The following is a 22,081-nucleotide window of genomic DNA, read 5'->3' on the forward strand; positions in this document are numbered from 1 at the left end:
CACACACACACACACACACACACACACACACACACACACACACACACACACACACACACACACACACACACACACACACACACACACACACACACACACACACACACACACACACACACACACACACACACCCCTTCCACCAACCGCTCCCATCAGGACCCCAGAGTTGGACGCGCTTCAGAGTCTGCCAGCCGCCCCCCCTCCCCGCCCGGAGTGCTGGGTTTTTCCAGCCCGAGCCTCATTCCCTCTACTGCAATCTCAGGAAATTGGTGTCTGACGCGGCTGCTCCTGCACATTATTTATTGAATTCCTCTGCCCCCGGGGAGACCCTCCTGTCAGGAGAGCTGCGACCCCGGGGAACGGAAGCAGGCGGGAAGCGGCGGCGGGGCCGCGGGGGGGACAGAGAGGATGGAGCCTAGGACGGTTCAGCAGCCCCCAACCTGCTCATCAAGCTCAGCGAGCCCCGCAGGGGCCACGAGCACCAGGCAGGAGGCCAGGAGAGAGGAGGGAGACTCCAGGAGGAGGGGACAGGAGGCAGCGCTTCGGGACCGAGCCCCCCTGAGCCAGCAGCGCCGGCTCAGACAGGCCACCCAGTTCCTGCACAAGGACTCTGCCGACCTGCTCCCCCTGGACAGCCTCAAGAGGCTCGGCACCTCCAAGGACTTGGTGAGGCAGCCCTCCCCCCACCCTTCCCCTCTCTCTCCCTGTATCCTGGGGAGGCCGGAAAGTGCAGACCCTAACCTTCAGATCCCCTGTCCCTTGCTGAGTGTGGGCATGAGGTAGTCCCAGGCAGAGGGGCTCCACTGCGACCACCCTCAGACTCTTCACTGGGGATGCTCCCATGTCTTGGTGGTGCTGGGTGGGTGGGGGGGGGTCTAATCTCCTTGCTCAGCTTCTCTTAAATAGTCCAAGACTTATCTTGGGGTGATGAGGAGCTGTGCTCTTTAGGAGAAGAGGCTTACAAGGACACAGGAACCTTCTGGAGCAGTCATTTACTGCTGGGAGGGCCTGGAGGCCTGGCCGGTTTAGGGTTATAGTTTGTTTTCTGTCCCTAAACAACAGCTTCCCTTCTACCAGCTCTGACCATCCACTTGCCTTTTCCCTCCAGAATGGAAGCACTAAAGGCCTCAGTCCTTTGGCTCAGTCCTATGGCTCTTGCCTAGGCCACCAGCCTCCCGAGTGCCCCTCTCTCCCTCTTAGGGGCAATGGCCCTTCCAGGCTCCTTTCTCTCCATCTCCCTGCAGCAGCTGTGGCCTCCAGAGGGAATGGGGACGAAGTGTAGCAACGAGGGGGTGAGTGGGTCAGGGGCAGCTGCATACATTCATCCCCCCTCTGAGACTGTGGTAAAGAGTGTGGGCTTTGGAGCCATGCTGCTTGGGTTCAGATCCTGGCCCTGCCACTTACTACCTTGGGCAAGTTGCTTTATGTCTCTGAACCTGTTTCTTCGTCTGCTAAATGAGGACAAAATTAGTAATATCTCCCTCACAGCATTGCTGTGGGAGTTGCATCTACTAATGCCTACGAGGGGCTTAGCAGAGAGCCTGGAAAATAGAAAGCACTGTCTAAGGTCTAATTATGCTTGTTCCTCCATTTAGCTTGAGAGAGAGTGAGCTCTGTAGGGTCCAGAGACGATGGAATCCTCTCTCGTCTCTGGCTCTTCTAGAAGAAAGGAGGGCTTTTGTACAAGGGTTTGGAAGCACTCAGTTCCCTCACCCATTCCCTCTTCAGGAGGTCTGAGAGGAGGGCCCTCCTCCAAATGAGGGACACGAAGGAGGGGCACTCCAGGGCACTCAGCCTGTAGTGAGCCTGGAGGCCAAAGGAGCCCCTCATTCCCTCTCTTGACCCAGCCCTACCGGATTCCTCCCAGACGAAATGTTCCTCCTCCAGGAACCCAGCTGAGAGGTCAGCAGATTCCCAGCCTCAGCCCAGCAGCTCCCAGACAGGAAAAGTGACCAGGCTGAGATCTCAGTTCAGGGAACTTCAGGGCTGCTTTGCAGGCACAGAGAGCACAGCTGAGAAACAGGGAGAAACAGGACAAGAGGGAAGCTTGTGCTTCGGCTCCCAGTGGCTAGGACCTCAGGGCCTCAATGGTTTGGAGACCACTCTACCTCCATCTGGCCCTGGATTGAAGGCTCTGTTAATTGCCATCCCAGAATGGCGGGTCTGGCCTTCTGATAAATCCTGAGCTTTTCACCTCACCCCACTGCCTCAGGACCTCCCGAATTGATCTCAAGCAGGGACTTTGTGTGGCTTTGGGAGTCAAGGTACAACAGGTTGGGGGGACCCCACTGACTCCCTCCCTAGGATAACTCTGGGGGCAAACTGCACACTAGTGGAGGCCTGAAGCCTGTGTCCATCGTGGGAAAGGTGGGAGGAGGGCCAGGAACTGCAGAGTCGCTCTTTCCAGCCTGTCCTGGAGTTCACTGCCCTTTTCCCAGACCTGGGTCTCCTGCTGGCAGCCTTGCTGGCAGGAGCAGCCGGTCTCAAGGGCCTCATTAAACCAAGGGTAGAAAAACAATCCCAAGTTCCCAAGAAGAAAGGGCAGGTGGAGAAGCATGTGTAGAGCCTGGACAGATAGAATTATTCTTCAACAAGCATTTATTGAGTGCCTACTATATGCTAAGTTAAGCCTTGGGGTATAAAGACCTGATTTCACGGGCTCTCCAGGCTAATGGGGGAGTAATATCCACAAATAACATCTATCAAGCATGACAAAGGGAGCTAAGGGAAGGGGCCCCAGCCTGGTGTGTGGAATGAAGAGTTCAAAGAAGTCAGAGAGGGCTTCCTGGAGGAGGTACTCTGTTAATTACAGGATACACACAGAATTCCAGACTTAGATAAAAACCTCTCTCCCAAATAAAGAGCAGCTCCTGAACAGAGTGTGTAGAACCAGTCATCCAGTCTGGCCTATAGAAGAATAAGAGTCATCTCAGGAAGGGGGTTGAGCAGAAGCTAAGGTGTGGAGGCCAAGAGCAAGCAGCCTGGTACAAGCAGTATAAGTAGGGTCAATAGGGGCAGATGTGCAGAGCAAGGGGCGAGGCTGAGGACCAAGCTGTGGCCAGGTCATCTGGGCTGTGCATCACCTGAAAAAGTTTGGGCTTTATCATGCAACAGGAAGCAGGGGTGCTTTGGTGGATTTTAAGCAGGAGTAACATGGTTAGTTTTGTTTTCCTTTGCTGCTTCTCAGACTTTAACATGTGCACGAATCATCAGGGCACCTTGTTAGAATGAAGCTTCTGATTCAGTAGGTCACGATTCTGCCTTTCTAACAACCTTCCAAGTGATGGCAAATGATGTTAAAGCTGCAGATCTGAGGATCACACTTTGAGTAGCAAGGGTTTTATCTTTTTTAAGTTTATTCGTTTATTTTGAGAGAGCTGGGGAGGGGTAGAGAGAGGGGGAGAGAAAGAATCCCAAGTGGGCTCCATATGGTCAGTGCGGAGCCTGATGTGGGGCTTGAACTCACAAACTGTGAGATCATGACCTGAGCTGAAATCTAGAGTCGGACCCATGAACAACTGAGCCACCCAGGTGCTCCTGAGCAGCAGGGGCTTTAGATAATCACTGGCTTCGTGCAGGTGTGCCTGAGAGACAACAGTACTGAGGCCGGTTCTTAGGAACTTAGGGAGGCGGTCGGTGATCCAGGACAGCTGAGGTGAGGCTTGAATAAAAGCAGTAACACAAAGCAGGGATGGACTCTATAAACACAGGAGGCAAAGCTGGCAGAACTTAGAAGTAAAGTGGCCAGATGGAGTGAAGGTGGTTTCAGGTGAGGGATAGTTCGAGCATCCTAGTTTTGAAGATGTGACTTTTTTTTCCCTCGCTGTTAGTCTGACTTCTTTCCATCACACCATCAACCCTGGGATCTGCAGTCCATTGAAGGGTGAGGTCAGAAGAGGGAAAGGGGGGAAATGTTAAAAATGTGTTATAGACCAAACAAAAAGTTCCCCAAGCATAATACTAGCTCCTGAGAAGTCCTGGCAGTCAATAGGTTGGTCTAACCTAGAATGGACTGTTCTCTTCCCATTTCTTCGTTGTTGAGCAAGCTATTGGGGCCCCGGCAAAACAGCAGGATTTGATACTGGGGTTCACTCTGCTATAATGATCTGAAGGCTGGGACTTGGGTAAGCTCCTGCCCCTTTCTTGCTCCCATGAGATGTGGGACTGGGGAGGGGTTCGGAACACTGTGGGAGATCTAAGGTGGGAGAACCGAGTGGCCCGGATACCGGGGTTTACACCTGTCTGCCTTGTTTTGTGACTGAGCCAGCAGCCGCACAGCGTGATCCAAAGGCGCCTGGTGGAGGGAAACCAGAGTCAGTTTCAGGGCGAGTCTCCACCAGAGCAGGCCCTGATCCACGGCCAGGAGAGGAGGAAGAAGACACAGATTCCAGCTCTTCTTGTGAACTGCAAGGTGAGAAGCCCCCCAGGGCACTGGCTTTCACGAACCATCCCGCCTGTGAATGGCTCACTTCCCTGGGTGGTGAGGAAAGAGGAAGAAAAGGGATCTCTCCCCGGTGGTTGGACCTAAAAATGGGATCCTGCACATTCTTTACTCTCTGCCCCCACCCATCTTCCCTCCATGCAATCCCATGTGCTGCGCCAACCAACCCTTTATCAGCTACGATTTCCAAATGTGCACGTGTGAATACTCGCCAGTGTGTTCCACGGGCATGGAGGGTGTGTGCACGCATGCATCCTGCAACCCCCTCAGAAAAAGCCTATGTGTTCCCACGTGACAGCCTTGTCCTCTCTGGAACCATTTGACCACCCAAGCAGCTCTGAACACCCACCGCTCCTCTGCTACCGTGTTTTTCTCTTCCTGCTCTCCAGTCTCTGGCCACATTCTAGAATCTTTTAAGGCCTCAAATGTTACCTCCTCCTTGAAATCTTTTCTGATTTTCCCAGTGGGAAACAGCCTCTCCTCTCTCTCAATGTCCAGAGCACTTTACTCACAACCCTTTCTAGACCTTGAAACTTTCTACCATGCAGTAGCTACGGGTCATGTCCCCTCTCCCTTGAACACAGCCTTCATCGCTATACCTTCCAGCAACATATCTGGCACATAGCAGGTGCTCAGTAAAGGTCTGGGTTGAGAAAATGACATGCATTTGGGATATCCAAGTGTACCCCCAAATGTCCGTGTATATCCAGAAGAAAGTGAACCTGTCGCTTACCCTCATCTGAATTTCCTGGTGAGGCAGCCAGGTCTTTCCGCCCCTCCTGCATTCCTTACCTAGACCTCTCTAATGTAGGCCCTCAGCTTCTCAAGAATTCCTCTACACAAACAGATCTCTACTTCTGGTCAAGTTGTTCCTAAGTGTACAAACTCCCCATAGGCAGCTCTACTTCCTTTTTTGATTCCTGCATCCAAGAGCCAGTTTTGCCTCAATTACATGAGTGCCATAAAGATCACTCTGAAAGACACGGTTCGTTCCCTTCACTCGTTTCGGAGAGGAGTCATCAAAGGGCCGGGACCCAAGCCCAATCCGTTCCCACTGACCCCGCGACCCTCTTTCTCAGTGCCGAGACCAGGAGCTCCAGGTGGCCGTGGACACAGGTACCCAACACAACCAGATCTCGGCTGGATGCCTCAGCCGCCTGGGGTAAGAGTGTGGCCCAAAAGAATGGATGGGAGAGGGGGTTTCCTTGGGGGGTGATGGAAATATTCTGATATCAGATAGTAGTGGTAGTTGCATAACTCTGTGAATATATTAAAACCCACTGCATTTATAAAGGGGTGGCTTTTGTGGTAATATGAACTATGTATCAACAGAGCTATAATTAGAAAAAAAAGATTGGATGGAGGCTCTGGTAGAGAAGACAAGGATTCAGACCCCACCTGGGGCCAAGGGGTTGGATGAGAACCCACAGGTGGTGGGGAGGGGCGTCAGCTGATGAGGGGGCTGGGGGCTGTGGTGCCCATAACCCATGCTTCCCAACCACAGGTTAGGGAAGAAGGTCCTCAAAGCCCCAGGTGGCGACCTGGCACCCGGGCCCCCCATGCAGGTGGAGCAGCTGGAGCTACAGCTGGGCCAGGAGACGGTGGCCTGCTCGGCCCAGGTGGTGGGTGAGTCTTCCCTTCATTTGCAGCCTCTTCCTCTTCTGCCTTCCTCTCCTGGCACCATATGAGGTGTCCCCAACCTCTGGGCCTAGACCCTCAGACCTGGGGGTGGGGAGGGCAGACAAGGAGCAAGTGCTGACAGGAGGGCACCGTGACCCCTGGGTGTCATCCAGCCTCTTCTGTTTTCAAACGATTCCTGCAGATGTTGAGAGTCCCGAATTCTGTCTTGGACTGCAGACTTTGCTTTCTCTCAAGGTAAGGAGGATGCAGGCACTTGACTCACACTTGGGGCCTGACCCAAAGGGCTGGGATAAAGAGGTGAAAGGCACAGGTGAGGAAGCATGGGCCAGCTTCTGATGAGAAAGACTCAGAGTTGAGTGATTTCACCTTGCTTCCCTAGAGGTTCCTTATTTGCCCAGAAGTGAAACATAAGAACCAGGTCCCACTGCCCCCATCCCCAGGGCTCTAGGTGAATGGAAATGGGGGTGGGAGGAGAAGAACAAGGACCACAAGGTGGGCGGGGTGGGGGGGGATGTGGGTAGTGGGGGGCCCTGAGGGAGAGGCTACCTGCTGAGAGAAGCACACACCTCTCCTCCCCCACCCCCCACAGTGCTGCATCGACCTCGAGCGTGGAGTGCTGCGTCTGAGGGCCCCCTGCTCAGAGCTGCCCTTCCTGCCTCTGTACCAAGAGTCTGGCCAGTGACTGCTGAACCAGTCAGTCCCCAGGGGAAGGACGTTGTCCTGGGAAAGAGCCGTGTTGGGGAATGGGGCATTACTAGAGCCAGGTACCTGGGACTACCACGTTCTGTCCCTTCTGTCACCACCCTGACCATCCCATTGGCCTCAGTCGGCCACATTCCTCTCTGCTTCTCAGCAACTGCCCACTCCTCCAAGAGTCTTCCAGAGAGAGGGCCCATGATCTCAGGGGCCTGGCTTCCCTGTCCCCCTCCAAATCAGGACTGTGGAAAAGGATGTAAGCGTGATGTGGTGGGAACTGACCCAAGTCAAAGGCTACAGCCCACACTGTCCTTTACCTGACTCCCGATCCACCCCACACACCCCTCGGCGGCCTTCACTCCCATGCCTCTCCCTTCCCGTTCTGGGGCTCATTACCTCTTGCAACTAGACTGCCACGCCTCACCCACCAGGGGCCCTGTCCCTGCTGACGGCTACCTTTCTGATTTTGCACACATCTGCTTACAGCTGAGTGGAAGAAGAAACAGGAAACAGAATGTTCCAGAACAGGAGGAAGGCAAGTTGGTAGAGGAGTGTCAGGCTCCCAAGGCTGGGAGCTTTCTTAGGTTACCTTTCCTGGGGTTGCAGACGTCAGAAGTTAGTTATTACTTGATTTCCCTGTGCAAAACTTTGGGGGTACCTCTAGCATTTCTTCACATGTCCCTCTCCTCCTCCACTTGCTTTTTTACAGAGCCCCTGAACTTCAGAGGGGTGGCAAGAAGCCCTGTCAAGAACTGCCCCCACAAGGTGGACAGGATGGCAGGGCTGGCCACACTCAGACTTGGAACCTAACCAGTATCCTTTCTTATTTCTAGAACTACTCACCTCATTAGACCTTCTTCCTTCCCCTCATCTCTGGCCTCTTGAGCTTAAGCCTGTCTTATTTTGGAATCTTATTTTGATCCCTTGCCAGGCTCTGAGCCAAAGCCAAAAAAAAAAAAAAAACCCAAAAAGAAAAAAAAAACAAAACACCAAGGCGGCTTTTCGTCTTCACTATGAAGAGAGGAACCTAAACCTTAAGGAGCCAGACCCCCTGAGCGTCTTTCTGGCAGGATTGAGTCTCTCAAGTCACAGACTAAGTGGAGAGGAAGACAGTGGTGTAACTAACCTCACTAGGAAGTAGGACCTTGGGGTGGAAACAAAATCTTGAGCCCCAGGTAGAGGAGAGGAGAACCAGGATGCGACCCAGCTGCCCTGTGACATCTGGTCTTGCCTTTCCCAGCAGAGTCCTCTGTCCTCAAAAGAAGAGGAGGGGGCTCACTACCACATGTGGCATGATGATACCCTGGTCCCTCACTGCCTTGCCCCATAACCTCTGCTTTCCAGGCTCTGCCTGTTTCCCTCCTGCCTCCTGCTTCTGTAAGCGCAGACCGCAGACCCCAGACCCAGCAGCAGGCCTGCAGCTCAGCTGCTTCTCCCCTTGAATAAACACTTGTTTCTCTATGCTCATGTCTGGTTTCCCACCATGTAGATCAGAGTCCGAATCAGTAACTCTGCCCTCATTCCCTTACAGAAAGGCGATGTGAATACGGACCTTTCACCAGGTTGACCCGTCTGGGCTGGGTCAATGTAATTGAGAGCGATGGCTTTGAGACTCCTCTGAACACAATCCACAGCAGGAAATACATTTTACAGTGTACTTAGAGCACACACACAGTACACATACAGTTATAACAAAACAGTACTTCCTGTGCTGTGAGCATGATACTCCGATGTTTTTCCTTCTATTTCATTCTACCAAGTTTCGTTTATGCAAACAATGCTGACCACAAGCCACCAAAGGACTGCAGCCTGTGATGGGGAAAACACCGACTTACGGTGCACAGAATTGAGAGCAGAAGGGATACAGATGGTCCAAGATAGAATTCTGATTGTGGTCTGGATCATAAACCCGCATCGGAGTCTAAATGCGTATTGTCTTATAGACAAGAAGGTGTTTTAGGGGGGGAGTGGGGGGTCAAGGTCCACAAAGTTGCGCCAGCAAACATGGCAAACTGAGAAAGTGCTAGCCCAGTTTCTTTGGTAAATAGAAGACAATCATCTCTGCATTGCTGGGAGCAATCAAGACCCAACGGTAGGATGCCCTGAAACACCCCCCTGCCTGCCTCTACCGCCTTCAAGAGTCAGACAGTGTGCCACTCCTGCACTAATCCCTACTGCCAATGACTGACTTGGGGCTGTGCCACAGAGGGAGGAGCTTGAACTGGGGGAGCCCTTATCTCATTGCTCCACTGGCCTCAGCCTGGTTTCCTTACAAGCAGTGGAGTCATGCAAAAGATCTGTGTTCCCTCCTCCCAAAGAAGTCTGTTTTCCACAGATGAGAGCAGGGAGCTCTGGGGAGGGGGCCGTCCCAGACGATGTGGAATGAGGCTGGGGTTCTATGATCCTGCTGATGTGACTGATGGGTGAGGTAATAAAGAAATGGGGCAGAGGGCCAGGCTGCCTCTTCTTTCACTAAGAAGACCATGACAGCTATGGTTCACAGCTTCCCTGAGGTTGCTGCCATCTTCCCGTGCTCCTCTGTGATGTCTACTCCTTATCCGGCCAGCACTAGGGATACCTTGGGGGGGGTGGGGGGGTGCAGGAGGCTCCTTCTTCAGCTAAGAGGGCAAGTCCGGCTAGGTGGGATCGTGGAGGCTCTCGGGAGCACACTGTAGGGGCTGGTCTGGATGGTAGAGGGTTTGGTGAAGCAGGCCTCGGACCGCTGAGAGGTCGTCAGGATCTGAGGGCAAGAAAGAGGCGGTTCGGAGGCTGTGGCCCTCCTGGGCACTTGGCGCAAGGCTTCTCCAGCCTGAAGCTCTCCGGGACTCACCCACGCCCAGCTCCTGCAGCAGGTTCTGGAACTCTGGCTCAGCCTCCAGCAGCTTCAGCAGATTGGTCGACTCCATCCGCTCAAGCTGTACCTCCCAGTACACGTAGATCTTCTGGTTGAACGTGACGTACACGAGGCAGGGGCTGTTGCGGCCCTCCTTGCAGGCATACAAGCCTGCGGGGTGCGGGGGTGAGACAAAGGTCAGAGAGTTCCCGTCCCAGTGGGGAAGGGCAGAGGACAAGAGACAGCCATGGAGTCAGCAGTTTTGACCCTCCCACAGACATCAAGCAGAAAGCTAAAAGCCCTCTTTCTTTTTTAAAAAAGTATTTTTAAATGTTTGTTTATTTTTCACAGAGAGAAAGGGAGACACAGGATCTGAAGCAGGCTCCAGGCTCTAGGCTGTCAGCACAGAGCCCAACGGGGGGCTCGAACTCACGGTCTTTGAGATCATGACCTGAGCTGAAGTTGGACGCCTGAGTGAGCTACCCAGGTACCCCTAAAGGCCCTCTTTCTATTCCATCGGTGTTGGGAACTCAGTAAAATAGGTAAAATACATGCCCCATTTCAGATATGGAAAAAATACCACAGGGCACCTGGGTGGCTTAGTCGGTTAAGCATCTGACTTCAGCTCAGGTCATGTTCTCACGGTTTGGGAGTTCAAGCCCCAAGTTGGGCTCTGTGCTGATGGCTCTGTGCTGACAGCTCAAAGCCTGGAACCTGCTTCGGATTCTGTGTCTCCCTCCCTCTCTCTCTGCCCCTCCCCTGCTCACACTCTGTCTCTCTCTCTCAAAAAACAAACATTAAAAAAATAAAACCCAGGGTGCCTGGGTGGCTGACAAGCACAGAGCCTGGAGCCTGCTTCAGATTCTGTCTCCCTCTCTCTGTGCCCTTCCCCACTCACAATCAGTCTCTCTCTCTCTCTCTCTCAAAAATAAACAAACATTAAAAAGAGTAAGTGTTGAGTTATAGTAAGTAACTATAGTAAGATGGTTTAATTAAATTAAAAAACAAACAAACACCAGGCAGAATGGCTCCCCAAACGTGATTTCTTGATTTTCCCATCCTTGTGACAGCCTTGGAGGAATGAGGGGTAGTCTCGGCAGTCCAAGGGGCAGATTAGCAAAAAGTGATCAGAAACTAAAGCTGGGCACCTGGGTTGCTCAGTTGGTGAAGTAACCCAACTCTTAATTTCGGCTCAGGTCATGATCTCCTGGTTTGTGAGCTCTCTGACAGCATGGAGCCTGCTTGGGATTCTTTCTCTCCCTCTCTCTCTCTCTCTGCCCCTCCACCACTTGTGCACAAGTGCTCTCTCTCTCTCAAAAAAAAGAAAAAAAATTTTTTTAAACTTAAAAAAAAAGAAAAGGGGCACCTGGGTGGCTCAGTCAGTTAAGCATCCCACTTTGGCTCAAGTCATGATCTCACAGTCTGTGAGTTCGAGCCCCACATCCAGCTCTGTGCTGACAGCTTGGAGCCTGAAGCCTGCTTCGGATCCTGTGTGTGTGTCTCTCTCTCTGCCCCTCCCCGCTCATGCTTTGTCTCTCTTTCTCTCTCTCTCTCTCAAAAATAAAATAAACATTTAAAAAATAATTTTAAAAAAGAAAACTAAGGCTTCTCTTTGGTGACAGTCCCTCCTTCAAAGGCATTTTAACCTTCCGGTCCACTGGAGTATGTACACCAGAGTGCTGTACAATCCTCACCAGTTCAGCAACCAGAGATCTCCCCATGTCACCTGAAAAAGCCAGGGCTGCTTTCCAAGTCCCAGATTTGGAACAAATGTGAATTGTCTGGGAGAACGCTCCTCAGAGTTCTGACATGCTCAGATGGGAGAGAACTTTCCGATGTCTCCACGCATCCCGGACGGACAGATGATAAGAACTCATTCGATTCTTTAAGATATTCAGAGATGAGCCTTGCACTGTCTCTCACTCCTTATTTAAAACTGCAGAGGGCAATTTAGTGCCCACCATCACCCTCTAACAACAGTGCTGAAGAGCTCATTTGTTTATGAAGACGCACGTTAGGGGACACAGAGAGAGCAGAAGCAAGAGGCAGACAGTGTGGTTAGAGGGGGGCCGCGGACGGGGTCCCACCTGCACAGAAGGCCCGGATATTCTCGTCCACTTGGAAGCGAACGACGGTGCGGTTGTGATCAATGATATACGTCTGCCCATCCCAGGCACAGGCAACCACCTCCTCGTGCCCATTGCCCTGAAAAAGGCCAGAGACAAGGATGCAGGGGTGGCCAGGAGCTGGTAAATAGAAGAGCCCCCGCTAACGATGGAATATAAAGGAGCTGTGGACCCAGCTCTGGGGGACAAACAGCCAGCGGGAAAGAAAGCAACCCTAAGCTTCTTACTGACCTTCCTCCACGCCAGCCACCAAACAACTGGTGAAGGAGACCCCATTATCCCAATTTTATGTGGAGGAAACTTCAGCTTATAGAAGTGAAGTCGCTCACTCGCAGTCACTCGGCACAGAAGGGAGGCAGCACAGACTCAGGACTCAGACCCAGGCCTGTTCTACCGACTTCAAAACCCCGCACCTCTTCTCCTAAACCACCAGGCGTGCATACTGGCAGTGTAAAGTACGCCCCTGTGTCGCAGATATAGGGGCCACAGCCTTGTAAAGAGAGGCTCATACATAGACGAGAGAAAAAATTACAGAACGTTATCTGGAGTTGGGGCCAATAACTCACTTCTGGACCCTAATAAATTATCTCTTTGGAGCCATTGCTCTTGCCAGAGGTGCTGCCAGACAGATCACACAGTGGCACAGAGACGGTGCTAAGCACTGAGGAATTAGGAGAAACAGACTCACCGGAGACGGAGTTAAGAGTCTGTCTGAAGAGACTCAGATAAAGATCAAGAGTGAACTGTGAAGTGAGAATGGCCTCATTTAAACCACGTCTCTCCACGTGGAGAACGTAAGAATGTTCCTCTCACCGTGACATCCAGTTTTTCTAAGGCGAAAAGCTGGTGATCCACCTGCACCGACCACAGCAGCTTGTCTGCTTCCTCCATAAGCTTCAGCGTCCCTGCAGGGGGACAGGTAGGCCGGGGTGGGCAGGACAGGACCCCTGAGCGCACCCCACAGGCACAAGGCCTCCCGCCCCAGTGGGCACTCACCATCCAGGGTGCAGAGGGCAAAGAGGCTGGAGCCACCCGTCTCAGAGTTGTGGCCTGCAGGAGGGACAGAAGGACAGGAAGAGGAAAATGTGACGGGAAGGGCAAGGGCAGAGCACACAGGGTGAGGGGCGGTCCAAGGCAGGGAGGAAGCAAAGGCCCTGCATCTCGCCTCTCCCAGGACTGATGCTTGCCCCTCAGCTCCCTCCTGTGTCCCCACCCCACCTTCACCTCGTTTGATGTTGCCAATGAGATGGGTGGAGACATTCTTGTTGTGGATTCGGCCCGAAGTCTGGTGCAACATGACGTCTCGAGTAGCCGGGGCCTCCCTGTGGAGAGGGTATGGGAGGGATACTAAGTGGGGACCTAATGAGCCTCGTTCTCCAGGTCCTTTGTGGCCCCGGTCTCTGTACGAGCTTCTAGGATGTGAGTCGGCCTGGGAATCTATTGCTGATGCTGTCTGGGCCATGTGGCGAGCAGAAAAAGGAGGGACAGGGCTGCCAAGCTAGAATCTTGGAATCTCTTCCAGGTGCTACAAGGTTAAAGTCCAGGATTCCCTGGGTCCCAAAACAATCTTCCTTAATGGGCAAAGGTGCTGTGGCAGGACCCAGCTGAAGCAGCTCTGCCCACTGCAGACCCACCCACGGCCGAGTGCATCCAGGAGCCCATCTGGATTCCGAGCACCCCACACCACCCACGGGCCTGCGCCCTTACCGACTGCCCTCTGGAGCCCCCTCAGGGGTCGGAGGGGGCCCGGTGTTCTTGTTCCAGGTACACAGTAGAATGGCGTAAGCACAGCCCGGCTGAGATACCATCAGTTCAGGAACACCCAGGGGCCCTGGAGTCACCGAGAGACTGTCCACCTGCACCAGGGAACAGGGCCTTAAAGGGGGCCGGGGACAGAAAGAAGTGGGGCCCTGCAGAGAGCAGGGGAGACAAGTGGGACAGGGGCCCTGGGAACAGCACCCGGGCTTGGAGACTAACAGCAAGAGGAAGAATTTGAGTTCGCAGGTTCCTGCCTGGTGCCATTGCCTCCACACAGCCCGTCTGCTCTCCGCTGTGCATGTCTTAACCAGGGTCCACATCCCGACACAGAGCACGTCAGGTCCGCCAGCACACTCTTAACTCTTAGCCCGGCACTCCTTCCTCTTTGCCTATTGTTAGTAATTTTCCCCTAAGATCCCGATTCAAAACTCTCTTCTTTGGATTTCTCTCAACAAGGATATCTTCCCTTCCTCCCACTCTAAACCCTGACCCACCACTGTGCTCCCGTGAGGGCCCCTCCAGGAGGGGTTTCTCCCTGCTCCCTGGGCTCCCTGCGCCCCACGTTCGGCCTCTCACCTGACCCTCCAGCGTCCACTTCTTGAGTGACACCAGCTGCCCTGTTGGATGTTCAGTGCCCTCGCCCAGATCTTCCCAGCGGAAAGCCCGTACCACACGGTCTGTGTAACCGACCACCAGCTCGCAACACTCATCTCCATCTGCGTTCAGAAAGTAAGACGAGTTTGGAGCCACACGTGTGTTCATCAGCTTGAACCCTACAGACACGTCCTGCCCGCCCCCTTGCTAACGTCACCAGCGCGTGCGCTGTGACCCGGGACGACTTCAGACCCCAAGAGCAGTGCTAGCCCCTCAGACACTTTGTATCTATGCTTCGTCTCTCAGATATGCAAAGCGAGTGTCCTGATTCGTGCCATGTACCCCCACCTTCGTGACAGCTTCTGGCTGAGACATCAGCCCTCTCTCTGTATGACCCACTCCCTTGTCACCTTCAGTGTCTGATCGAATGCCACCTTCCCAGCACGGACTTTCTGAACAACTCCATTTAGATTGGTACCTCTACTTCTATACCCAGACACTCTCTAGCCCCTATCTGTGGTTTATTTTCTCCACGGCACTTACTGCCTTCTAATATATTATTTAATCTTCTTCTTCTTTTTTTCTTTTTTAAAGGAATTGACTGGTTTTATTTTTATTTTTTTTAATGTTTTTTTTAATTGTTAAGAGACAGAGAGAGGGTCAGAGAGACAGGGAGATACAAAATCTGAAGCAGGTTCTTAAAGCATTTTACACTGTTTATTTTCTGTCCCTTCCTAGTAAAGGTCCAAGAAGGCAGTGATTTTTGTCTGCTTTATTCACTGCTGCAATCACAGTGTTTAGAATGATATCTGGTTTATAACGGGAGCTCAGTAACTCAACATAAAATGCATAATAATTGCACACATGAATACTAACTACCTCCCTGAATTCCCTGAAATCTGCTCTACTACCCGTTGGCTCCTATTCCCCCCCGGCTGCCTGCAGAGAGAGCATGCCCACCGATGTCGCTGATCAGCATGACCTTGGTGTTGGCAGGGATGTGCTGCTTGAAGACTGGATGCTGCTCCTCTCCCGTCAGGGTCTCATGGTGCCCAGAAGCATCCAGGGCCTTGGCAGGCGTCAGGTCATACAGGTGAAACCATCCCTCAGCACTCACCGCCACCACCAGGTTCTGGGAGAGGCAGAGGCATAGAAGGGATTGGCTGGGAAGGGAAGTTTGGGCAGAAGCCTGGTCGTTAAAGCATGGAAGGTGCTTTAATGGAGGGCTGACGCCTTTAACTCTCAGCTGATTTCCAGCAGGAGATGGGAAGCAATTTAGACAAAGCTTTGGAGTTCTACCAAAGTCCCAACGTCCCCTAGAGTTCTTACCTTTCCTTTATTACAAACATCTCCAACCCCAACGCAAGTCAGCTGCAAAGAAAAGGAGAGACATACTGAGGGAGACCAGTACTCTCTAATCTCAGTGAAGCAAGGAGAGGGTTTGCTGGCTACCACCGTTTGCTGAAAACTTGTGCCATATGACCTACACTGATAGTTCATGTTAATCACGTTCTTGTGCTGCTCTAAGTCTGCCTTACCTAGAGAACGGTAGGGAGACCTCAAGCAGTTAAGACCATCTGGGCTGAACAAGACAAAAGATACATCTAATACAGCCAGTCTACCATATTTCTAGACTTATTCAAAGTATTACCCCCATTTTGTACTATACTTTATGAGAGCTGATGACCTTGGCAGGTTTTAAAGTACTAAGGGAGCCACTCCGAAATGGAAGATAAAAAACAACCCACCAGCTGGGGGCGCACTGCCCAGCAGCTTCCCGCCCCCAAATGGAATGAACCCCAAAGCAGAGGCTGGCTGAGTAGCTGGTAAACTGGACACAGTGATGGGTTCTTGTGTGGCTTAGCCTTGATAGTCCCTGCACGAAAAGCATCCTTCTGCCCCTCATGCCCCAGGAAGTTGAATACTGACCATGCCCTGGCAGGAACAGGTGAGCCACGGCCGGCTATCATCATTCTTATACACGAACAGCTTCCCGCTGGTGTCCCCCACCACCAGTTCATTTAACTTCAAAGGGAGAGAGAAGACAGTGTTAGGAGGAGATCCAATGGAAACACCTCGATCTTTTCTCTAGGGGGCCCATCCTGGGGGCACCACAAGACCTCAATCTGTATCTTCATCAACTTTAGTAAAAATCTTTTGCAAACAACAAAGCCACAATTTCCCAGAATTTCATTTTTCTTTTTTAAAAAGTTTTTTTAAGTTTATTTACTTATTCTGAGAGAGCAAGTGTGAGCTTGATCAGGGAAAGTGTAAGGAGAGCGGAAGAGAAAGAATCGCAAGCAGGCTCCACATTATCAGCGTGGAGCCTGATGAACCTGATGTGGACTTGAACTGATGAACCATGAGATCATGGGCTGAGCTGAAATCAAGAGCTGAAATTAACTGACTGAGCCACCTCAGCACGCCTCCAGAATTTCTTTGTTTCCCTGTAGGGAGGAGAGAGAGAGAGAGAGAGAGAGAGAGAGAGAGAGAGAGAGAGAGAGAGAGAGAGAGAGAGTGTGTGTGTGTGTGTGTGTGTGTGTGTGTGTCAGAGGAGGATAGCAGAATGGGGCAACACAGAATCTATGACTCTTCACAGAGAAGTCTGACAACTGAACAGCTCCATGACCCGTTTGCCTGATTTCAGCTCTTCCAATCTGTTCATTGTCAATGGGACACGTTTTGAAAACAACCTGGAACATTGAACTTTTGGAAAATTGAACTTCAGACCATGTACTTAATCAAGGGCCAAATAAAAAGATCAGGTCAGCTCTGGGGAACCTCCTTCCTCTAGCAATACCTTTTGATCTTGATGTGTAGGAGTGAGCGAACATCCAGGGGATGGAGGTGCCAGAGGGCACAGCATGAAGGGGTTGCACATGTCAGCCTCCTCTGCGCTCGGGGCCTCTGGCACCCCCAAGTGGTGGCAGAGCTCTCAGGAAGGGGGGGCTCCCTACATGGACCCTCTTCCTATTTGTATCTGGGTACCCCATTTCCCAGTCATTCAGCAAAGGCTGCCCGCCTTTCCAGGGGTTAACAGTGATAACAAGGTAGCACCAAACCCTGTTTCCATAAATAGCTTTCTGATTTCCCCTGGTGGGGAGTGGGAGGGTGGTGGGGAGGGAAGGAGTGGAGGGGTGAGCAGGCGCCATGGCCTTCCTAGCCTCAAAACAGAGTGAATATCAGATTCTTAAGAGATTTAATTCTAAAGGCAACAAAGACGTAACAGATCACAAATAAGGAAAAGCTAAAATTGAACTGGGATTTATCAATGATTTACTTGATTTGAATCTTCGATTTGTTTTTTAATAGTTATGGGAATATTATTATATTATATACTGTTATATCCAGTGGGAATATGAGATCACAGAAGCATAAAACAAGTTTATTTATACTAAGCTCTCTCCATCTAATGTTTCCATTTCAGCTGCTCCAGAGAACTGTGGCAGACACACAGGCAACAGGCTACATAGTACAGAGGCTCGGTGCAGCTGTCTGGATTTGAATTCAGCTCTCTGTGCTTAAATTTTTTCACCTATAAAACAAAGATCATAAGGGTATCTACCACATAAAGTTGTTGCAAGAATTGAGTTAACAGAGGAAGGCCTTTAAAACAATGATGGGGGCACCTGGGTGGCTCAGTTGGTTAGGTGTCTGACTTCAGCTCAGGTCATGATCTCACAGCTTGTGAGTTCAAGTCCCGCATCAGGCTCTGTGCTGACAGCTCAGAGCCTGGAGCCTGCTTCAGATTCTGTGACTCTGTTTCTCTCTTCCCCTACCCAGTTTGTGCTCTGTTTTTCTCTCTCAAAAATAAATAAACATTAAGAAATTAAAAAAAAAAAACCAGTGACTGTCAGGGACACCTGGGTGGCTTAGTCAGTTAAGTGTCTGACTTGGGCTCAGGTCATGGTCACAGTTTGTGGGCGCTGTGCTGAGAACTCAAAGCCTGGAGCCTGCTTCAGAATCTGTATCTCCCTCTCTGCTTCTCCCCCACTAGCATTCTGTCTGTCTGTCTCTCTCTCAAAAGTGAATAAACACGGGGCACCTGGGTAGCTCAGTCGGTTGAGCATCTGACTTTGGCTCAGGTCATGATCTCACAGTTCGAGGGTTCAAGCCCTGCATCAGGCTCTGTGCTGATCAGTAGCTCAGAGTCTGAAGCCTGCTTCAGATTCTGTGTCTCTTTCTCTGCCCCTCCCCTGTTCACACTCTGTCTCTCTGGGTCTCTCAAAAATAAGTAAATGTGAAAAAAAATTAACAAAAATGAATAAACAAACAAACAAAAAACCCCGTGACTGGCATACAGAAAGCACTAATACCACCAGGTGGCTTTCAGCCAGCCTCTAGTTAAAAGGCCTCCATGGCCAAGTACCCTAGTATCTTTCATACTTTCATTCTTTTTTAAACATTCATTCAGCAAACGCCATAGTCCACACCATCACCTCAGAAAAGGTTTACTTTTCTCTTAAATTAAATTAAAACAATTTTTTAAATGTTTTTTTCATTTTTGAGAAAGAGCATGTGCAGAGGAGGGGCAGAGAGAGAGGAGGATTGAGGATCTGAAGTGAGCTCTGTGCTAAGAGCAGAAAGCCTGATATGGGGCTCAAACTCATGAAGCATGAGATCATGACCTGAGCTGAAATAAGACACTGAGCTACCCAGGCACCCCAAATTTAATTTAAGAGAGAGAGAGAGAGAGAGACAGAGTGCGAGTGGGGGAGAGGGGCACACACACACACAGAGACAGAGAGAGAGAAGCTGGAGCCGACTCCATGCTCAGCAAGGAGCCTGAGCCCAGAACAGGGCTTGACCCCATGACCCTGGGATCATGACCTGAGTGGAAATCAAGAGCAGGAAACTCAACTGACTGAGCCACCCAGACACCTTGATAAATGTTTAATTACTAGACAATTAACAAAAAAGATTTTTTTAAGAAACAGAGAAAAATCGGAATGAAAGGTAATGCTCGGTCAGCCCTTGAGTTTTCAGTAAAGGTAGACAATGAGTTAGGGGTACAAAGATAAATGCCACAGACTCTCTGCTAAGGGCGACCTTACAGTTTTAACAAGGGCACAGACACAGGTATGGTAAGAGCAGTGAGTGACCAAGCAGGTGTGGCTATGACAAGCAAGACAGGCAATGACAGTGAGGCATCAGCTGGCCTCCTGGAAGAGAACATTTCCAAAATAGCTCATCTGCTTTCCAGCAGCTAGAATGCTTCCCAGCACTTCAGCTTCCCCGTGGCTGATCCTGGCTCTGGCCTCTGGAGGTCACTCACGGACCCTAAGAAACCTCAGCTGGAGAGGACCGTCGCCATGAAATACTAAAGGAGACGGGAAAAGAGATCTTTGATCTGCTACAACCTTCTAGAGACTTTTCCCTGGTGTAGCCAGGCAGTACTATAGGGTGTGCATTCTATCCCTGGTTTCCCCTGAAACTTACCAGGAAACAAATTAGTTTCAAAGAACTTTAGGCTAATGATTTATTGGGATGAAATAAGTCTTTTTCCTGCCCCAAATGCTGAACCAATAACAATATATCTATCCACACTCATGCATGCCAAAGGTACCACATACATACACACATATACCACTAGGCAACGATCTCAACTACTTGCCCTTCTTTCAACTATATTTATCAATAACATGCAAAGCCCTTCAAAGCTGCTTTGAGACAAATAATCACATTTGCTTTCCATTACAATCGTCATTTATTCAACAAACATCTGAGTACCTAGTATGTGCCTGGCCCAATTCTAAGTGTTGGGAATATAGCAGTGAAAAAGCAGATAAAAAAAATCCCTAGCCTTATGTAGCTTACAACTCAGGGTTAAAAAAAAAAAAAAAGGTAGCACAATAAATCTAATAAAGTAGAACTGAGTGTATTAGTGCAATCTACTCAGAAAGTACAATTTCCAAAAAAGCTGATGCCGTGAAGCTATGAAAAAAGGCAGTTATTTTCCCCCTTTAAACAAAAAAGACCATCAGATAACACGGAAAATCATGCATGCCTAAAGTCACTGTTAATTTACTATTTGAAAATGCCTCTCTTGATTTTCTCATAAAATTGTACTGCTTGGCATATTAAATGTGAAAGCCCAAAAAACAATACAAATTTACGAGAATAACTCCTTCCTCCCTACAGGGAGTAGAACCGAAAAAGGCTTCATAAAATACCTTCTCTCTCAGCACAAAGGCGGCTGGGGTATGTTTTAGCCCTTTCCACCCCCACCTCCCTCTGGGAAGAGAGCACAGAACAGTTAGAGAGGTGAGGATGAGAAGAAAGCACAATAGGGAGATGGTGCAGAGGGTAAGAGAGGATGGCAATAAGGTGCTTTGCGTTCAAAATAGGAAATAATGGATGAAAACAGTCTGTTAAGACTGTCTCACACCAGCAACAGCCTCCAGCCGTTCTGATGCTCTACCTCGAAAGTCTTTACAAGTTTTCATTAATGCACCTCCTTACATTTTGTTGTTCTTGTGACTATCACCCCAGCTGACTGAGCTAGCTGAGGGCTGGGACTGTCTTGTTCATTTTGGAATTCCCAGAATATAGCAGAGTCCTTGGCGCACAATGGGCACTTGAATAAACATTTGCAGAAACAGAATCAAGTACTAACAACGCTAACAGTTGGTTTTAACCATGTGCCAGGCATAGTTCTACCTGCTTTCTCTCTATGAATGCATTTAAACAACGAGAAGAGGGGCGCCTGGGTGGCTCAGTCGGTTAAGCCTCCGGCTTCGGCTCAGGTCAGATCTCAGGGTCGTGGGTTCGAGCCCCGCATCGGGCTCTGTGCTGACAGCTAGCTCAGAGCCTGGAGCCTGCTTCCAGTTCTGTGTCTCCTCTCTCTGCCCCTCCCGCTCTCATGCTCTGTCTCTCTCAGTATCAAAAATAAATAAAACAAAAAAAAATTAAAAAAAAAACAACGAGAAGAACAACAGTGGAGATGAAAAGATAGATGTCCATTGTTTTTGTAATTCAACCAAGGTGAGGCGCTTTCAAGTTGCCACACGCTTGGTGTACTGTGTGGAGCAGGCACTATAGAAACCCGGCGTTACGAAGGGGGGGGGTGTGGGTGGAGAGGCAGAAAAGTACAGCAGCGTATGCCGGCGCAAGGGGCCACCTGTAAGAGCAGCATAGGAGCGTTTTAAGCTTATTTGCAGGCTTCGAAAGGTAAAGCGATTTGAGGTGATGCCCTGAATAACGAGAGAAGCAGTGAGCCGGGATATCTGGCCACCAGTTTACCAGCCTCCTACTGTGTGCAAGTTACTGACTTAGGCAAAGGATCAGTTATCTATGCCCCTAAAAGAACACCAGAGCAGGGAACCAGTGCAATTCGGACCTGACGTGCAAGCACTTAAGCTATGTGCGAGTTCTCCTTAGGCCGCCGCTCAACCCCAGCGCGCACGCGCGCCGCTCACGCCGCACGCCTAGGGCGGCCTCTCCATCTCCCCGGCCCCGCCCCCCCTGGCGCAGAGCTGGGCCGCATCTCTCGCAGTGCGCATGCACTGACCGTATCGTTATCGACGTCTCCCAGGCAGATCGCGTGCGGGAAGAGGCTCCCACTAAATTCTAGGGCCACGCGTTGCACGTAGCTAACCGACCTCATCGCACTTGCAAGGACCCAGGGATCAGGGAGGCCCGCCAAATGTCCCCGAGAGCCGCCCGAGCGGAAGGCCAGCCAAAGCGGAAAGCTACGTCACCGCTTGAGCCTCCAATCGCGGTCTTCCTCGCTTAACCTTAGAGGAGGTGGGTCTTCCTAGCCCTCTGAGCGTCGGGGGCGGGCTTACACAGCTACTGATATGAGTGACAGAGGCATGGACCAGTCCTTTTCTCCAGAGGTCTAGAGAGCCTGGGTAGACCAACCTTGATGGGGGAAGGGAGGGGGGCTATCTGTTCCCCAGGCAACGGGCTCTCCAGGGCTTGACCTAATAACCTTCACCTTTTCCTTTGTTGCCCTAGCAACGAAGACTCCCGGGCGTTAAACTAAACCAG

General features: G+C 50.9%; 2 protein-coding genes across 5 annotated transcripts; one reads left to right on the forward strand and one right to left on the reverse strand.

Annotated features, from left to right (window-relative positions):
• The first annotated feature begins 157 nt into the window (after window positions 1-157).
• Window positions 158-8,240, forward strand: NRIP2 (nuclear receptor interacting protein 2). 2 transcript variants are annotated; one of them, XR_003914278.1, is made up of 7 exons: window positions 158-666; window positions 4,268-4,411; window positions 5,521-5,603; window positions 5,946-6,067; window positions 6,264-6,316; window positions 6,672-6,846; window positions 7,265-8,240. XR_003914278.1 is itself a non-coding variant. In XM_029953838.1 (6 exons), the coding sequence occupies exons 1-6, from the start codon at window positions 409-411 to the stop codon at window positions 6,762-6,764; spliced, it is 753 nt and encodes a 250-aa protein (XP_029809698.1). In that variant the 5' UTR covers window positions 158-408; the 3' UTR covers window positions 6,765-8,240. The 2 variants fall into 2 exon arrangements, 1 of the variants encoding a protein (XP_029809698.1); XM_029953838.1 differs by having other exon boundaries at window positions 6,672-8,240.
• ITFG2 (integrin alpha FG-GAP repeat containing 2) lies at window positions 3,465-21,828 on the reverse strand. 3 transcript variants are annotated; one of them, XR_003914277.1, is made up of 13 exons: window positions 21,600-21,828; window positions 16,019-16,114; window positions 15,419-15,460; window positions 15,050-15,221; window positions 14,072-14,211; window positions 13,445-13,593; window positions 12,962-13,059; window positions 12,734-12,787; window positions 12,551-12,642; window positions 11,699-11,816; window positions 9,609-9,782; window positions 9,357-9,518; window positions 3,465-3,866 (listed from the first exon to the last, which is right to left on the reverse strand). XR_003914277.1 is itself a non-coding variant. In XM_029953836.1 (12 exons), exons 1-12 carry the CDS (start codon window positions 21,693-21,695, stop codon window positions 9,415-9,417), a joined length of 1,335 nt encoding a protein of 444 aa, XP_029809696.1. In that variant the 5' UTR covers window positions 21,696-21,828; the 3' UTR covers window positions 8,397-9,414. The 3 variants fall into 3 exon arrangements, 2 of the variants coding, with proteins under 2 accessions (XP_029809696.1, XP_029809697.1); XM_029953836.1 differs by lacking the exon at window positions 3,465-3,866 and having other exon boundaries at window positions 8,397-9,518; XM_029953837.1 differs by lacking the exon at window positions 3,465-3,866 and having other exon boundaries at window positions 8,397-9,518; window positions 21,691-21,827.
• Window positions 21,829-22,081: the final 253 nt, after the last annotated feature.

Source organism: Suricata suricatta, chromosome 10 (assembly GCF_006229205.1).
Source record: "Suricata suricatta isolate VVHF042 chromosome 10, meerkat_22Aug2017_6uvM2_HiC, whole genome shotgun sequence".
In the NCBI taxonomy this organism is placed as follows: domain Eukaryota; kingdom Metazoa; phylum Chordata; class Mammalia; order Carnivora; family Herpestidae; genus Suricata; species Suricata suricatta.

What these genes read in the sequence shown, in the direction of transcription:
- ITFG2 (XM_029953836.1), bottom strand. Translation starts at nt 21,695, where the DNA reads ATGAGGTCGGTTAGCTACGTGCAACGCGTGGCCCTAGAATTTAGTGGG. An exon ending in CCTGTTCCTGCCAGGGCATG is followed by an intron (nt 15,461 to 16,018) that starts GTCAGTATTCAA and finishes TTTTCTTTGCAG; the next exon opens with CTGACTTGCGTTGGGGTTGG. An exon ending in ATGTTTGTAATAAAGGAAAG is followed by an intron (nt 15,222 to 15,418) that starts GTAAGAACTCTA and finishes TGCCTCTCCCAG; the next exon opens with AACCTGGTGGTGGCGGTGAG.
- NRIP2 (XM_029953838.1), top strand. Translation starts at nt 409, where the DNA reads ATGGAGCCTAGGACGGTTCAGCAGCCCCCAACCTGCTCATCAAGCTCA. An exon ending in CTCTTCTTGTGAACTGCAAG is followed by an intron (nt 4,412 to 5,520) that starts GTGAGAAGCCCC and finishes CCTCTTTCTCAG; the next exon opens with TGCCGAGACCAGGAGCTCCA. An exon ending in AGACTTTGCTTTCTCTCAAG is followed by an intron (nt 6,317 to 6,671) that starts GTAAGGAGGATG and finishes CACCCCCCACAG; the next exon opens with TGCTGCATCGACCTCGAGCG.